The sequence below is a fragment of the Chanodichthys erythropterus genome, chromosome 8 (genome assembly GCF_024489055.1).
Source record: "Chanodichthys erythropterus isolate Z2021 chromosome 8, ASM2448905v1, whole genome shotgun sequence".
Classification (NCBI taxonomy): domain Eukaryota; kingdom Metazoa; phylum Chordata; class Actinopteri; order Cypriniformes; family Xenocyprididae; genus Chanodichthys; species Chanodichthys erythropterus.
The window spans coordinates 24,419,088-24,438,988 of NC_090228.1; the positions used below are offsets into that span (position 1 = coordinate 24,419,088).

The 19,901-nt window shown below is 34.5% G+C and overlaps 1 protein-coding gene across 3 annotated transcripts in view; it reads right to left on the reverse strand.

Annotated features, from left to right (window-relative positions):
* tbc1d22a (TBC1 domain family, member 22a) overlaps positions 1-19,901 on the reverse strand; it is a 185,846-nt gene that overhangs the window by 14,271 nt on the left and 151,674 nt on the right. For all 3 annotated transcript variants that reach the window (XM_067391129.1, XM_067391131.1, XM_067391128.1), the window contains one exon: positions 17,197-17,292. In XM_067391129.1, the coding sequence (XP_067247230.1) occupies positions 17,197-17,292 (96 nt within the window). The remainder of the gene's footprint in view (positions 1-17,196; positions 17,293-19,901) is intronic.

Here is a 19,901-nt window from a genome sequence, read left to right on the forward strand (position 1 = left end):
TCCATGGTTTCTACAAAATAAAACCGGAAACCGAGGGTAACGCGGGTATGACACAATTGACAGGCGACTCCTCACACGTCCCGCAACCTTGGTTAAAATTGCAATTTTCTCACGATTTACAAATAGTTGGAAACATTTGGGATATTGTAAGTGCTCAAGTGAACAAAATATATATCATTGGCCTAGTGGTTTTTGGATATTCTACTGAAGAATATTAGTCTGTTCACTTGGAGGCCATATTTGCAACGCCTCCGGGCAGCTATTTCGGGCATCCAAGTCCTATCTATTTGAATGGGGGAATCCTGAAATCTCAAAAACTGCTGGGTGAACTCCCAATTAAATTACATATTTCAAATCAGCAACAAAATCTGACATGAACCTTCCCATAAATGTTGTTTCTTATGCTAAAATAGCATTTAAAAAGCCTATTTTTCAGGCTAGATGAGCCAATGCGCATATGCAGTCCTATGTGCTAGTCTCCGGACATATTTCACCATATCGCGTGTTTCAGTTTCTCCCATTCATAACTAATAGGAGTGAATGGTCTTTCTATATTGGTACAGTACCAAAACAGCCTCTAATAACAAACAAAAACTTGTACGTAACTGTTACTTGGCTTGCATTACACTAACAAAATCATATAGTAGTTTACTAAAACTAAAATGGCACAATGAGCAAAATGATTTAGTGTCTGTCACAGTAGCACTTGATGGAATGAGGAATCTCAGTGATGTACACACTTGAGAACACGAGTTTAAAAGCTGTATTAGCTCAGAGGTTCGAACGGTAAGCCAATCAGCCACACGCCCCTAAGAGCCCACACAACAAATTAAGAGTTTGTCTGCTCACAGTTATTCACACAGACAGCGAATCCATTTAGTTTCGGCTGTTTGAACCACCTGAGGTGGAACGAGACAAAACATTAGGAGCCGATAGTTGCTGCTTTTTAATTTAGCAGCATAATGAACGTAACAAGCGTGAACCACCCGGCTTCCCCTCTGAGTTCTTTGCCATTTCTTTTACTTTTATTTATTCAGTCATTTTTGAAAGGCAAGAGGGAAGAAAGGATGAAATATTCTTTGCATTTGTTCCATTCGCAGATGAGTTATTGAATATATCCAAATGAAAGTATAAGTGTTGCATACTGAACTTGATTCTTTTCTGAGAAACCCATGGTGCTTGTCCATGCCAAACTCACCGGCAATATATTAGGGTGTTGGGGGTTTTGGACGGTTGTCAGGGTGTTGCGATGTGGTTGTTAAAGCATACTTTTAAGTGTGTTGCTATGTGGTTACTAGTTGTTCTGGGTGGTTGCCAGGGCACTGCCAGGTTAGTGTATAAAAGTATACAAAATTATTACGGTTTCATACAAACTTGCTGTGAATGGAGGCCTCACTGAGCCATCGGATTTGATCAAAAATATCTTAATTTGTGTTCCGAAGATGAACGAAGGTCTTATGGGTGTGAAACGACATAAGGGTGAATAATTAATGACATAATTACAACTTAAACATGTTACAAACAATATTTCAATGGCGTCTTTTGGATTTATTACAATGTTAATTAAAAAGCCAAATGGAAACAATATGTTGTTTTAACAGTATCATGCTAGATCTTTTTTTCTTGCACTATAAATTGGTCTTCATGAATATAATTATATTTTAGAAAGGAGGTCTCTCACAACAAAATCATCATACTGGGTGTCTGTAGCATTCAAAAAGTTTAAATCCTCATTATTACATTTTTAGTACATAGAACAGACTGACCAAAGAGCATGTTGCAAATATTTAATTAAGTGTGAATAAAGCACAGAAATAACCCACGTTTGATATAGATATTGTACATGTTCATGTCCAGCTAGAGAAGATCAAAAGCTATTAATATGCACAACTAATGAAGCCAGTATGAAGGTGTTCATCATATAGAGGGAACAAGTTCATTTCATGGACAGCATAATATATAGAACCCATTTAATTAAGCCTCACATTTGCGTATGGTGGACATAATAATTGCACATAACTCCATGTTTTCCACTTCATGTGTTGTAGAGATAGCAGCGGTCTGCTCTGGGGTCTTGCACTAAGGCTTTGGCGGGTACTTGTGCAGTCAACACTCTTCCAAAGATAGCTGGCGTGCACACACACATATTAATACGCTGCTTTGTGAATCAACTAGCTCCCGTTCTGCCGTAAACTCCATTTAAATCAACCCATTAAAACTCCAAAGTGGAAGATTGATTTCTCCGATTCCTCCTTCCATCCACGCATAAACGTGTTATCAGAGCTCACACCCGACTGCATCTCGGTGGTTAGAAAGAGCTCAAAGAACTGCCATGTTAAAGCTTCGAGAAGTGCGGGTGAGACTGCAAAACTTAATAGCAATAGACTGAGCTCAAGATGTTTTTGTGTTTATTTAGAGTTGACTGCAATGAAGGTTATGACTGTCTATGTCCTGAAAATAGAAAACATGAGTGAAAAGAGGTTAGGATAACTCATGTCGACATACAACGTGCAGCTTCCATTGAAAGTAGAGCCAAGCTCTGTTCCAAAACATTGTGAGCTGCCTACCTTAGCAGCATTTTACATCATCAATGCAAAGACTGTTCCAAAAGGCAGAAAGTAACATTACTAACATTCCTTTGGCTAGAATCTAAGGTTGAATTGCACATATTCATTGTGGACAAGGCAATCCTAGAATGCATTTGAGCAATTGAGAGAGAGAGAGAGAGAGAGAGAAAACATAGCCTACTTGGGTTTTGAAAAGAGCCATTGTACCATTTATCGTGACTTTTCCTTCAATTTACAATTTATTTCAATAGAGTTTGTTCAATTAATTACAATCCAAAGTTGGACACAAAAATATGGTAAAATAGAATCATAGGGCCTTATGAAATGTTATATCCCCCCACCACCTTATTACTCTAAGTAATAGACATACTGTATGTATATGTATATGTATGAATTATATTTTTCCTTTGTTTTAAGGATTACTTCACTTAATAAAGTAATAAAGGCCTTCTGAAGCAAGTGAAATATCGAGCTTCCACCAGATCACCTTCCATACTCAACTTACGAAAAAAGCGGAGGATGTAGCATACGCTTTTTGAACTGCGAGAGTTTTACATTTTATTCGTAAGTTGAATATGGAAGGCGGTCTGACGGAAGCTAGATATTTTATTTTATAACCTGTTAAATATTGGTATTTTTCTTACACAAATGTATTGCTTAGCTTCAGAAGGCCTTTATTAACCCCCTGAAGCCGTGTGGAATACGTATATGATGGATGGATGCACTTTCTTGAGCTTCAAACTCATTGGTTCCGTTCACTGCCTGGATGCATCAGGATATAACTCTGATTGTGTTCATTAGAAAGAAGAAAGTCATATACACCTAGGGTGGCTTGAGGGTGAGTAAATCATGGGCTAATTTTCATTTTAAAGTGAACTAACCCTTTAATACAAATTTATTATCAAAAACAATGATAATCAAATGAACGCATAAAACAAACTGTTTAATTAATCCTTTTAAAATGTAAACAAATGAAAATTGAACAATTCCTTTCATTTTTGAGTGCTGCACTACAGATGTTTAATGTTAAAATGAAAACATGGATGGAAAATGGTGTGATATTGTGTGATATTCCTTAAAAATATTTTAATAAACTATTATTATTACTATTATTATGAGAAATACATTATACTATACAATAGTAATATATTTATGTCATAATTTCTTTTATTTTGGTAGGTTGTAGTGAAGACCTTTGAGTTTTCTGTGCATTTCTGCCAATAGTTGCTATCAGTTGAAGTTAATTTAGAGAATCCTCATGAAGTGGTTTGATATCACAGACACTAGTCCACATCATAATTTTATATTTTATTAAGTGTACAGCTCTACTTTTGATTTATCCAACCAAATTCAGTGACATTATACTTATATAGTAAATTCTACTTTTATGACTGGATTCCACGATTCGTTCCATGATTTCCAAATTATGATACTAGAACCATTTGTGTATAAATAATATATATATATATATATATATATATATATATATATATATATATATATATATATATATATATATATATATATATATATATATATATATATATATATATATATATATATATATATATATATATATATATATATATATATATATATATATATATATATATATATATATATATATATATATATATATATATATATATATATATATATATATATATATATATATATATATATATATATATATATATATATATATATATATATATATATATATATATATATATATATATATATATATATATATATATATATATATATATATATATATATATATATATATATATATATATATATATATATATATATATATATATATATATATATATATATATATATATATATATATATATATATATATATATATATATATATATATATATATATATATATATATATATATATATATATATATATATATATATATATATATATATATATATATATATATATATATATATATATATATATATATATATATATATATATATATATATATATATATATATATATATATATATATATATATATATATATATATATATATATATATGTGTATATATATATATATATATATATGTGTATATATATATATATTTTAAATTGTAATAATATTTCACAATATTAATGATTTTACTGTATTTTTAATTAAATAAATGCAGACTTGGTGAGCAGATTAAACTTTTTTTTAAAGACATTAAAAATCTTACCGATCCCAAACTTTTGAACAGTAGTTTGTATATATGTATATATATATATATATGTATATATATATATGTATATATATATATGTATATATATATATATATATATATATATATATATATATATATATATATATAGTTATACATATATATATACTTATAGACATATATATATATATATAAACAAATATATATATATATATACAGATATATATATACATATACACATATATATATACATATATACAAACTACTGTTCAAAAGTTGGGGATCGGTAACATTTTTAATGTCTTTAAAAAAAAAGTTTAATCTGCTCACCAAGTCTGCATTTATTTAATTAAAAATACAGTAAAATCATTAATATTGTGAAATATTATTACAATTTAAAATAACTTTTTTCTATTTGAAAATATTTAAAAATTAATTTATTCTTGTGTTGGCAAAGCTGAATTTTCAGCATCATTACTCCAGTCTTCGGTGTCACATGATCCTTCAGAAATCATTCTAATAAGATGATTTGCTGCTCAAGAAACATTTATTGTGTACAGATATACAAAATATTTGTGTAAAATATTTTTTTTTCAGGACAGTTCAAAAGAACAGCATTTATTTCAAATCTAATCTTTTGTCACATTTTAAATGTCTTTAGTGTCACTTTTGATCGATTTAATGCATCCTCGCTGAAAAATATGAAAAATGAAAAATATTATATTAATTTCTTTAAATTCTTCTCAAAAAAATAAAAATAAAAATTCTTACTGACCCCAAACTTTTGAACGGTAGTGTATAATGCTACAAAAGCTTTATATGTCAGATAAATGCTGTTCTTTTGAACTTTCTATTCATCAAGGAATCCTGAAAAAAAAAAAAAAAAAGTATACAACAGTTTTTAACATTGATAATAATAATAAATGTTTCTTGAGCAGCAAACCCTCATATTAAAATGATTTCTGAAGGATCATGTGACACTAAAGACGTAGTAATGATGCTGAAAATCCAACACAGAAATAAACTTTTGAACGGTAGTGTGTATATTTATACAGCTATGGAAAAAATTAGGAGACCACTTCAAGTTCAGAAATCAATGTTAAGTGGTCTCTTAATTTTTTCCATAGCTGTATATTTTTTATATATATATATATATATATATATATATATATACATATATACACACACACACACACACACACACACTACCGATATACACTACTTTTTTTTTTTTTTTTACACAACGATTTTTGTGTTATATGGTCACTGTCCTTTGAACACAGTGTTGAAATAGTTATTCGTGTTATTTAGGAATAATAATAATAATAATAAAAAAAAAAACATTTATTTTGGTATTCTAGTAGGCATTTGAGACCATGAGGCTCCAAAAAGCGAAACGAAATCCCATCGATAAAGAGAGTAAATTGGTAATCACAGACAAAAGAGGGAAGAGGTTCTCGGGCCGTTAGCTGCACCAAAGGCTTTCTCATTACGTGATAAACAAACCCCTAATGAGAGCTCATTTGCTGCATATTGCCCTTACTAAATGGCATCAGGGGTTGACATTTGGCTGTCTGTAACCTGCCGCGGCACTCCGCAGGGAAGACGCGGGCAGCTCATAGCCAATGTTCAACTGTACATGGCCTTACCCTCTCTCTTTTACTCAGATCTTACCAGTGTCACTGTGAATTTCAGTACTAAAAAAACAACAAAAAAACAAAAGTCATTAGTAACGGCAGTACAGTGGAGTGAATAGGTGCTTAGAGCACAGATAGCGGCAGCCATTATGCCTTCACGCTCACTTACCCAAGCGTTAGAGCTTCTCATCTAATCACACTAGTGTCCAATTTATTTTCTTTCACTGTTTATTTTTGCTTCAAAAAGAATAGTCTCTTTGAGTGCATGAATCTAAACTGGAGCTGCTCTTGAACTGATACTTATGGAGGACACAAACTACTGAGTACAAACTAAAGGCTGAAGATCTCGCTAGTTAACGTGGTCCTTTCTCCATACTGTGCATTTTGATGAAATGCATTTCGTTATAGCAACAAATTTTAAATATTTCATTGTATTAAAGTATATGTTTTACCAGTGACCAATTTATTGGAAGGCTTGTATTTTTGACACTGATCCATTGAGAGGCTCCATTGTCAGCTTCTCAATTGTTGTCAGGCCGTAGTTTTCTTGTGGCTCCAAAATGATGAGTCAGGAGACGTTTACAGCTTAGGTGACCAACTCAACGAAACCCAGATCTAAGTGTCCATAAGCAAAGATATACTTCAGCATATGCCAGCTAAGCAACTGCCATTGAGATTATTGGGAATGCAAATATAGTTTTCTCCAGGTATTCTAGATCTAATTGATTTCTAATTGTTCTGGTTTCCCTTAGCACTTTTTTGCATTCACTTCCCTAAAAATCCTGTTCTGAAATTATACATTTTAAAAATATAAATCTAATTTCCTTAAAGGGTCATGAAACCCTAAACCAAAATTTCTGAGATTTTAACAGAGGTATGTGTTTTGAACACCATTGAAGACAATGTTAGCATCTGTTAGATTTAATAGTGGGGGGGAAATGGTTGAATTTTAGTTTTTATACGCTATTTTCGTCTTCCGGGTTTAAAATCTTCATCCTGTCCACGTCACAGGCTGTGACGTGGCAGAGCACGATAGTGCTTTGATGACTCATCGGTGTTTCATAATTATTAACGAGACTGAGTTTTTTATCCAATGAGAAAACACTCTCTTAATTATTCATGACACCACGTGGATCTTTCCAATGACGAGGACGGTTAACGGCACTAAACAGTGAGAGAGACTGATTGACTGACGGTGCGTGTCCGTTGGCGCGGAGCGAGCGGGTAAGCGCGAGTGTTTTCGGTTCATTCCTATGGAAGTTGAGCCGCGCGTAAGTTAAATGTGACTGGTCGCTTGCTCTGCTCCAGTCGGCACGCAGCCTGACTGACTGAGCGTGTTGCAGGTTCGGCACGTAGATCTATGCTATGTACGCAAGGTTTTTTTTAAGCGTTATTTTTTTTTTTTCAAATATATGCATGTATAGTGTGTATATCAACAACTATATATTTTATAATGACTGTAATTACACATGTACATTAATATGTTTTAAATAGAATTACGATTACTGTAGGATATATGTAGCAGGGCATTCAGTAACTCTTGAAAAGACAAAAATAAAGTGTCAGTGTATTTCATTAGATTTTAACTTTTCTTTTTTTTTTTTTTTTTTTTTTTTAAATGTAGTATTTCCTCATGTTTTACCACTGATTTTTAGTGACAGTCGATATGCATGGGCTACTGGCGATGAGAGTTTCCCCCCTCTCCTCTCCTCTCCTCTCCTCTCCCCTCCCCTCTTCTCACAGCCACCACGCCCATTTAAGTTGCATTTTTCAAAAAGATTGTGAGCTAGACTTGAGTGGAAAGAGGGGGGTTTCATGACCCTTTAATGTTTTAAATCGTTTCGGATTTGTGAAAAAAAAACAAAACATGAATTAACATTTATAATATCCTGCAGCTGCTATTTGTTATCGTATTGTTTTCTAAACGTTCCCTCAAGGGAGGCAGTGCTTTTTTTTTTTTTTTTTTTTTTTTTTGTGCAATCAGCTTGGTGAAATTAAAAATACAATTTGTGTTTGTGGCAGACTGTGTTTACGGAGCATGACTGATGATCCAAAATAGCCTAAGTTGATAATTAAAAAGAAAAACATCAATACACAAATAAAATATATTTTTTAAATTGTTATTATTTTAGAATGAATGTAGAAATGCTTAAAATACTACCTTGCTGACACTGACTTGGTTTTGATAAACAGAACATTTATTACAATACTGTAAAATTACAAAATAGAATTGTATTTGGTTTCTTTTTTGATATAATGTAAAGTAATGTTCATTTAACAAGGAAGATGTGTCAACGTTAAGAGTAATGCATATGAATTTACATTGATTCATAAAAAAAAGTGCATCCTCATTTCAGAACACAACTGTCTAAACCTATATTTTGTTTTTACTTCCTTGAGTCATTTAAGTGTGTGATGTCTGCAAAATATAAATTATGTACCAAAAAATAATCTGTTTACACAGACTTTTAATTTTAAGAAACATACTTGAAAGTTGAACACGCATTCCCAATAGAAGATGTGTTGATTGCCATGACAACATATATTTATTCAAGAACTCTCCCATTTCTCAATAAGAGTGATTCCTATTTCCCAACACTACCTAGAGGAGAGACGACAATATATCATTACGTACATTATGAGTAGTGCAGGAAGGGTAAAAGCGGGCCAGATTGGTTCATGCAGCAGGTTTCCATGAGGGCGCTGTGGTATAGTCCTTTTAACCTTTATTCTGTCCCAGTAAAGATTTTCCCCCGCTTCAATACTCATTAATTGCCCTCCTGCCAAGAATAGAAGCCATTACGAACGCCTAGAAATACCAGGGGGTCAGACAAAAGTCACAGTGAAACAAGACACACCTACTCGTCTGACCCGTTAATAAACCTGCATGGGTATCTACACGATTTATACTGTTATGTCAAATTCTGGTCATTATTTACTCACCCTCATCTCAATTTAAACTTGTAAGACTGAAAAACTTCTGTGGAGTACAAAAGGGGAATATCCAGACTGTTTCTTAGCATACGATGCACTGGGCTCCTAAAATGACCTGATCTTACACGCCCACGGTTTGGCACGTATGGTTTTGCGGATTAATTGCTAAGTTTCACCATCAATTGGGTACTCGTACGCTATTATTGGTGCACACAGCACAGCCACACACACACATACACACACACACATAGAAAGGCGCATTTCAGATTCAGATTCGCAGTTGAGAAAGAAAATCAGATGTGTATCATGATATTAGATCGGTGCATTCAGTCATAAAGTGACAGCAACCTATAAATACATGCTGTAGTAGGGCTGGGCGATATATCGAATGCTTTTGTCACACGCATTTCGTCAGTAAAGCCGGTTCCCTGATTACCGCTAAATCGCCATCACATGCTTTCAAATGGAGCGGCATTCAATAGACAGAGCCGTAGTTCACTGACAAGCCACGCAATATCGCGTTCAATATCGATACGAATCACCGTCGATATTGAACGTGATATTGAGTGGCTTGTCAGTGAACTACGGCTCTGTCTATTAAATGGCGCTCCATTTGAAAGCAGGTGATGGCGATTTAGTGGCAATCAGGGAACCGGCTTTACTGACGAAATGCGCGTGACAAAAGCATTCGATATATCGCCCAGCCCTATGCTGTAGTCTAAGTCATTCATGTTAATCAAACAACAAAACACAGCTTTAACAAAGATTTATTTATATTTAAAGGGTTAGTTCACCCCAAAATGAAAATTCTGTAGTTAATTACTCACCATCACCCGTAAGACTTTCGTCCATCTAAATGAAGATCTTTTTGACAGCATTCTGAGAACAAACATCTTCCGGAAGTTCAAACGTGCTGCGCAACCAATGAGGTTCATTCTTGTGTGTTACGCAGCACGTTTGAGCTTCCGGAAGAGGTTTGTAGTACATTATTCAGGTTGGGTTGAGCATCTGTTTATGTTTGCTGATTAAGATTTATATGCGAGTAAAAGCCTAAATTCAATCTGTTCATCATAAAAAGCGATCAAGTCTCTTCAGAAAATGTGGACTAAACCGCTTGATTCATTAGTTTTGATTACATTTTGAAGCATCAAAGATCAAGTTGCAATGGCAGTCTATGGAGGAACAGAAAGCTCTCAGATATCTTCAAAAAGATCTTAATTTGTGTTCTGAAGATGAACAAAAGTCTTATGGGTTTCGGAACGACATGAGGGTGAGTAATTAATGACAGAATTTTCATTTTGGGGTGATTTAACTCATTTATAGAGTGAACACTATAATGTTATTTTATATTTAGGCCTAATTATTACATATCTCTGTCTGAATACACTACAGTTAGACCTCACTTTATTTGCAACTTTGTTAAATCGTATTTATCTGTGCATGAGAACCATTGAAGTGTGATATTACTAACATTCATATTTGACTGTATGCATGTGCAATTAAAAGTTCAATAAAGCAAAGTGAAACAATTGTATGACAATGAATGATTTTGAATATTCATATTGATAAACATTTTTGGTGCGTTATTATTTTTGAAGCCTTGAAAGACTATGAATCACAGTAAACATCTCCTTTTGTGTTCCATACAAAATGTCACAGACTGGATTTACATTTTTGGGTGAACAATTCCTTCCAATAAACATTATTTAAGACAGCGTCAATTTATTTTGGTTTGTGCTTAATTAAGGATTTATACAATTTCTGATTTCCTCATTTTCAAGAGCCATTAACTGTTACGCTCATTAAGAATGCCTTCATTAGAAACCAACACTCAATCTCACTTGAAATCCTTTCCATACAGCCTCGCAGTCTGCAAAATATACTTGAAAAAAATAAATAAATAAAAATCACAAAAAAATTCACGCCCAGCAATCCATCTCTCTCCAGTTAGCATTCTCCTCAAGAATTGCATGTGTACAGCTCCTGAGAAAATATGGGGCTTTAAGTATTTCTTGGAGGCCAGTCCTAATGAGAACAAATTCCAAAATAAAAATGCCTTTTATGTTTAGAAAGATATGATATGAAGGGCTAAATGGAGGGAGAGAAAAAGAAGAAGCCAGAGGCCATCTTTAAGACGCATAACTGCACACTCCTGCAATCTACTGCTATGAAAGACCTGTGTCCCAAAAGACAAGTCTAATTTTCACAGTTTGATATGCTGGGATAGAATTATAACTCACTCTTGTCTGAAAGGAGACTTATTTAATTCTTCACATCAGGACTTTCCGTCAATCTAAATCTCTCCCGCTGAATCAAAATTATCTTCGTAAGAAGAAAAGACATTTTCAAACTTAACCTATGTGGAAGTGCACTCAGAGTCTCAGAGAGTCTTAAAAAAAAACACTGTCTTGATTCTATGAATCAATGTACATTAATCTTTACTTAGGCCCCATTTACACTAGTGCGTTTTAAACTGAAAACGACCCTCGTCTACACTGTCGTTTCCACAGTGTTTCAGAAACGATCTCCGTCTACACTACACGGCTGAAAACGCATGTCCCATGACTGTTCATGCACACTGGGCATGTGCATACAAGTGTAAACAGTTGCCTCTTGTGCATGTAGGCAGCTGCAGTATGCAAAGTTCAACTGCACAATGGCTGCTAAAAATGACAACAAAGCCAGCAAAGATTGCAGTTCAGTTTCCATGTTATTGTTTACATCAGGGGTCTCAAACTTGCGGACCGCTGGCCACTTGAGGCCCGCGGGATGATATTTTGTGGCCCCCCACTTGACATCAAAGTTTAGTGTTAGTGCGGCCCGCGAGTTATTCTGAAACGCACCTTTTTGATGAGTCATTGCATATGCCGCGCTTGCCACACTTTAGCTTTATTTTACCATCACTTATGGGCTACCGTAGATCTCGTGACAGCTTTCGGCGGCGTTTGTTGTCAACGGTTGTCAAGACAACCGCAAAGTACTTGAGTTGCGTTCCATTCGACAGGGTCCCTACGCAGTGTTCACTGCTCCCTAGTCCTTGAGCACGGTATATCCGTTGAAGTGGACTTCGCTGACAATAATCACTCATTTGGAACGCACTACAAACGTCATCAAAGAAAGTCAACGACGGTGTCGCGCAGATTATGATATAACAAATAAATAGATATTATAATTTACTTTCAAATTTAAAATGGACTCTTAACAGATTTGAAGCTGTAGCCTCTCATGCCATATGAAAATAAATTCTCATTTTGGTTAACTGTATGTATTCTTAATCCACCGTCTGGGTCTCATCTCGGGCGTTTTCTTTTCCACGCGCAGCCGCATAGTAAAAACTTCTGAGGTAAATAAAGTAAAATAAAAAATGACAGAGCCCCAGCTGCTTTTCAACACTTTTACTTTGTCATGCCTATTCATACAATAAAATATGCAAATACACTCATCGCTATAACCATTCATACTTTCGTTCGTATAATAATAACAAAATGTATACTCAAAACACATATGTAAATTCCTCCATCAGAGAGCCGTTTAAAAACTCTTTTAACGGCTCTGCTCCATCGAAGTTCTGAATGGTGACGCGGTGCCCGATGACAGTTGGGTGATTTTACCTTTCTACTTCCTGTGAAGTGATGTATCGATGTTCCCTTATTCCCTATCCCGTTCGCAGTGCCCTTCGAACTGAACATGTTCGCTCCCTTCGGAATGGAATCTCACTTAAGATGGTGAAATACCCTGTGAAGTCCACTTCGCAATCCACTTGCGGTTGAATGGAACGCACCTTTGGACATTCCGGCTCTTTTTCGTGAGCCGGCTCGTTTGACTCAGCTCGCTAAAAAGACACGGCTCTTTTAGCTCACAAATGGCTCTTTAAGAAAAAAATAAATGTTTTAACTATGACTTTGACTATGACAGGTGTGAAAACAATTCTAATTAAATTATTAAATGAACTCATACCCACAATATCTTTAAAAATGCATTGATTTGTTATGAAAAAATGTTTGGAAGAAACGTTAATGTTGAAGAACTGTTAATAATAAAGATTGAGATGATTGGATCAGTTGTGCTCCTTTTTTGTGGAATACTTGATGCGGCCCAGTCTGACCCAAACTCTACCTCCAGGTAAATTGAGTTTGAGACCCCTGGTTTACATGGTCGTCAAGGATACGCAGGGCGAACGTGGGCAGCCACGCTATCGTTTACAAAAGTCTCCGTTTTGGTCTGTTTATATTGAAATGCAAGCCCAGCATTTTCAAACTAAATGGGGGGTCTGCAGCGTTTTTGAAAGTCTCCATTTTCGAGTTTCGAAAACGCCGGCGTAGTGTAAACAACATCTAAAAATCTTAAAATCTCTTGAATGTTTAAATTGGCAAGACTTGTGCAAAAAAATTTGCAAAAACTTTTTTGACAATGCAGCACTGGTCTGATTGGGCCAGTGACATTTTCGCCATGTTCGGTCCACCGGGCAATTCTTCTTGTCAAGCCCTGAACAAGCTCAATGAAAAAACATTCATGATAGTCAAGAGATTTGCTGATTATAAATTTAAACTATAGTTCAAACTTCAACTCAAACATTAGCTGAAAAGCAAAAATAAATCAAATAAGTAATCAAATTTAATAATCAAAACTCTCAAATAAAAATTTTACTAAAACAAAAAGGCACATAAGGCAGTTTTTATATCTATAATAATGTTTCTACTCCAATTCAATGTTGAAATATAAACAGTGACTTTATTAAAAACCTTCATGACAGATTTATTCAAAATAACATTAAATGACATATAGGTAATATTGTGTATATATTTAACAAATTGCTCCTCTCTAGAGTAATTTTTATAGTTAACTAATGAGCTATGGAATCCACAGTAATCTGTCATGCCACATAAAAGAGTGTCAAAACAACTTTGTTTGAATTTTGTGATCAAACTGACAGATGAGACTTTGTTTCACATTAAATCACAAATTGTATTGCGATTTTTAGATGGGATCCAAATGTTTTGTGAAGTTTTATCCATGCATAAACAGAAAAAAAAAGCACAGGCTGAAAGATCAATTTTGGGATTTAACAATCAATATTAGTTCATCAAAATGAACATCAAAATGAAGATGGTTTAAAATCCAGAAATTTATATTGACCTAGCGTCCACACAGTTGACATGTTTACTTGCAATTTATACACGCTGTCCGCATGAAATAGAATTATCTGCCTATGTAGACAGAAAGGCAACTTACTAGTTTGAAAACAGCTAGCCAATTATATTAAGATCTGCAAGAAGACTTGCTAGAACCAAAAAAAGGTAGAATCAGCAAGGAATTGTAAGGGAACAGTTTGTCTAGGATAGCTTGACCTGAGCAGATTGCACTGAAGGAGGTGAAACCATAGGTCAGGGTGCACCAAAGTCAACTTCTTCGCCAAAGATCTCCCATAACACCACTGCACCTCTAACTGGTCTGTCAGGACAGTCTTACAGGGCATGATAGGCTATTGCTTATCAACAGCCATGTTTGTGAAAACAAACCAGCAAAAAAGGGAAGGAATATACAGTGAAACAAAAGGATAAAGAGACAGAATAGGAGAAATAATCTCTCTGCTGACACATGGCACAGGCGGGTAAAGACGGAGGCCCGGGGCTGTTGTCTGAATGCCAAACAGCAGCCGTGTGCTGCAGAGCTGGTGCAGGGGATAATTCTGAATCACTGGGCACTGTAAACACAATAAATCAACCGCCCCACAACACACTGCTGATACACACCACTGACTCGCTGCATATTCAACAACACACACACACTGAGCAGTCTATTCACTCCACAGAGATGCAAGTTTAAAGCGGAGGCAAAGATTTAGAAAGAAAAAAGTAGGATTTTGATTAATTTCTGGATTGTGAATGCTGTTCAGACCCATTTTATTTTTGTAACATGGTGTAATTGTGACTTAAACAGAATATTTGAAATGTAGGACGGGGCTTGATTATTAGAAAATGAATAAGGAACTGATTAGTTGTAGGAAATTAGTGCTCCGTAACCTAAAGTTTACCGTTTGTATGCTAAGTATACTACAATTGCATTTACATATTTATGTACTTCATATAAATACCCTGCAATTGTACTTTTAATATACTAAATTGGTATACTTAAAGTCTGCTAAACTGGAACAAGTATTTTTGTGTTGAGATCCAACTAAAGATATACTTAAGTATATTTGATTGTGCTAAAGTGGAACTATTGCAAGTATACTTCAGGTGCACTTTATATATCTTGTATTCAAATAATACAGTGATCATACTATCCTTACTAATAGTGATATTAAACAAATTTTAGGCTTAATATTAAGAAATATGCATTGTGCAATTAAGAAGAACTCCAAATAAAGTATAATTAAAATAATTATATGTCAGTAAATATAGTAGTCAACATTTGAAATGTAGTCACCACTTCAAATGCAGACTACTGTAAATTAATGGGTTTGTAGTTAGTATGAAATGAATGTAGGCCTATTTTAAATACATTTTGGTAGGTTTTTTTTTTGTTTTTTTCACTAGGGCAGACCCTGCATCCATTGCCTCTGACATGTTTTCTCACAATCACATACTTAACTCGGAAACTCCTAAGAAAATCCAGAGTTACCTAAACTCATAATTATGAGTTGTGCTGATGTTCATGTGATTAATAAATTTGTCGGCGATTCAGTCTTTTAATCCATATAATTTGTGCTGTCATTAATAATGTCTGCGTGCTTATAGCTGTACTTGTAACAGAATAGAGAGAACACAAAGTAACACCAGTTTATATGTGTGGTGGCGCAACAGGTAAATCCGAGTGCTCTTGTGCGACAGTGGCCCACGTGACCCGGGTTCGATTCCAGCCCGTACTGGTTCCTGCACTCAATATACATAGAAATCTGTTCCCACTGTATCACTGATGTTCACTGGATAAGTAAGTTACTGGTATACTGGAAGTGATTGGAACACCTGAATTTATTTATAACGATTAGTTTATTGTAGCTTATTTGAAGCACACTATAATGATGCCATTAGCACACTACAAATTAACTTGGAATGCTATTGCAATGTGTTTTAAAATCACTAAAAGTTTGTTATCAGTATAATATTAATGTATGTTCAACACTCTTACAATGTAATTGACTTGTAATTCTAATGTCACCAAAATACATTTAAAGTTTATGCTGAGTGAATTCTGCATTTCAAAACTTAAATACAAGAGTATATTTAAAGTGTACTTAAGTATACTTGAAATAATTCCACTTTAGCACAAACAAGTACATTTAATACAACTTTAGTTGAACTTCAGCACTGCTTTTGGACAACAATGTGTATTTTGCACACTATAATGATGCCATTAGCACACTACAAATTAACTTGGAATGCTATTGCAATGTGTTTTAAAATCACTAAAAGTTTGTTATCAGTATAATATTAATGTATGTTCAACACTCTTACAATGTAATTGACTTATAATGTGTATTTTGCAAAGTGTTATACAAAAAATGATGGTGATGGTTGAGTGATTGACAGGAAGAGGGGAAAACAGACAAAAGAATCCAGTAACAGAAGTGGGAGTTCTGATTATATAAGCAAACTCATACTGTACTTCTGGTGACATCTGCCCTTTCCCAAGCCTCCATGCCTAAACCCTTTACGTCTCAATCGCATGGAACGAGTGAGCGAGTGTGTGAGGGGACAGGAAATAGAAGAGTCTCAAAGGGACGGTACAATGTCACCTTACAGCAGCTGCTGTTGTCATCACACTAATGCAGGCGCACTGACCCCTCGACCCTGCAAGTTAATGAGGGAGGAGGGGGCTCACACAAGGACGACACATACTGCGGCTCAGGGACCTTACCTGGAAATCTTTTTCTTCTAGTATCTCTTTCCTCCATCGCACCAGGAAGGCAGCACACACGTACAAATGGAAATGAGAGAATCCTTCTGGCTCCGCCTGTGAACACAAACATGACATTGTATAAGTCAAAATCAAATGGGGTCATATATCTATTTGCATTCTGAAATTTGCATTATGACATCACAACTATAAGCTCATTAACATATGACCACCCAAATTTGCCTACCAGTTTAGTTCAGTAAGATAAAGAAATAAAATAAAATAAATGAATAAAATAAAAAAAATTCTATTAACAGTGCACCAAATAAATTAATGTTACAAATAAGACTGGAGGTTTGTGAGGGAACTGCAGAAGTTGATAAAGTTTATTTAATCATAAGTCTCCAAACAAAAGCTGATCATTGTTATGGGACAGTCATGGCCTAATGGGTAAGACTGGTAACTCAAAGGTTGTGGGTTTGATACTCTTCTGCATTTAACCCATCCAAGTTACTGTACAAGTTATTGTACAATCTATTTGAGTAGTGAACACACACAGAATGCAAACCATGGAGACACACACACACCTGGTGCAGTCAGCAGACATTTTTTGGCTGCGGCACCTGGGGAGTGATTGGGGATTTGGTGCCTTGCTCAGGGGCACCTCAGTCATTTCCTGGTATTGAGAATCGAACCAGCAACTTTCAGGTTATCAGTCTGACATTTGCAATGCATTTCATTAGATTGGATTTGTAACTTAATCTAAATACATTAGAATACTTTGGATTACAAATAAGTAGGTAACAAAAACAAGGTTTTTATCTGACAATTCTGATTTTTGTCAGAATTGTGGGATATAAAGTTGCAGTTGTGAGTTATAAAGTCGGAATTGTGGGATAAAAATGTGCAATTACTTTGTTTTACATACTTATTAGTATTCCAAAGTATTTTAAAGTATTTCGATTAAGTTACAAAACTTGGGTAACCTACTCTTGAAACAAGTTACAAATGTATTTTGTATTTTAAAAGTAACCTACCCATGACTGCCTAATTAACTCCTTGATACCAATTAAATGGCTGATTGATACTGAAAACAGTTTTGCACATCTCTAATACTGATGTTTGCAAGATATACGTTTTTTTTCCTGTTATGGTTATTCACTTTTTGCAAAGAAATTATTTCTAGTAGGCCTTTACAATGGTTTCTCACAGTCTAGCACTGTGTCAATAACACCATGTCTACACTGGACGCATCAAAGTGAACGCTCCAATTTCATTTATCCTGTTGTCGGAAGTAGTGCAAACGCATGGAGAAGGTCAGAAACAAAATGGTGTACCTGTCCTGATGTTCAACACTGAACTACGGTAGAACAAAGAGGCCATCTAATCAGAGCACAGGTCATTTACATATAGAAGTCTTTAAAGTATGGGAAGAAAAACTGAAAATGTTCATGAAAACTAAATTTATTAATAACCTTTTTTTGTGATGCAAGAAACCTTGGTTAATTTTAAAAGTGGACTTCAGAGGAAAATGATGAAGTACTACAAAATTGTGCAATAAGATCCCTTTAGGAAAATATAAGGAAGCCAGTGTATTTGAGTATATGACAATTTTCATTATTAAGAGAGAAAAAAAAACACTATTTAGTTTGACCTTTGATGATTCTCATTTTTATTTTTCTCACTTATTTAATATCTCATTTAGGTTTCTTGACACATTTTCTGACAGTGCAGAAAAAAACAACAATGAAATTAAAGGGCAGGCTGAAAGAAGATGAGCCTTTGTGTGAAGGCCTAGTGGGTATAATAATAGTAACCCTTTTAAAAAGGCCTTGTGTCTGCTGAATGGGACACAGAATGGTGCATATTATCCTTCCAAAACACCTTGTACTGTGATAACCCTGTTGAACCAATCTATTCTTCATCTCAAAATGAACATATTGTCATAGAAAAGAGCTGTAGTAAAAGCAGGAGAGTATGACAGTAAGTCATCAGTCAACACTTTGATTTTGACAGCAAAATTGATGCAACAATCACAGCCAGTCAGAACATATGTGATGTTGAAACATATGCTACTGGACCAATGGGATTTCACTGTGGGTGGGATTACACAATGTAAGAAACCAAGAAACCAACTCTGACAAGAAAATGTTGTCAATGATGAACTGTTATTTCTAGAATTCCCTGCGTGACAATATACATTTGATGTAACTGTTTCTTCATTTTTTTTTTTTTTAATTTTTGTATTAGGTATGTACATTAGGGCTTAACTTATCTTGTTAATTTAATGCTTATTGCATTATTTTAGTGTCGGTGTGTTGCCATGATGGTGTTTTATATTTGTATTAGAGTGCACAATTACATAGCTGCCATTTTTCACCATAAATTTCACAGGTTTATTTTATTTTATTTATTTATTTATTTATTTTTTATACAGTGTGGGTAGGACACGGTCTACAACTCAGGACAAATTTGTCCCAATTATTTTTCCCACAAACTACTCTGTTTTGTACCATTTCAGATGTACCCACCTCTAAAAAAAGACAACAAACATATCAGTCAGACAGTGTCTTCCTCTAACATGGGTGGCTCTTGCCGTTAGCCAAAAGTCTGATTACGTGAGATGCCACCTGAGGAGCCCATGTGGCGTAACCACTCCAGCTGGAGATGCAATGAGCTCCGTAAGCAGAGGAGGGAAGATTATCTGCAATTCCAGACACGGACAG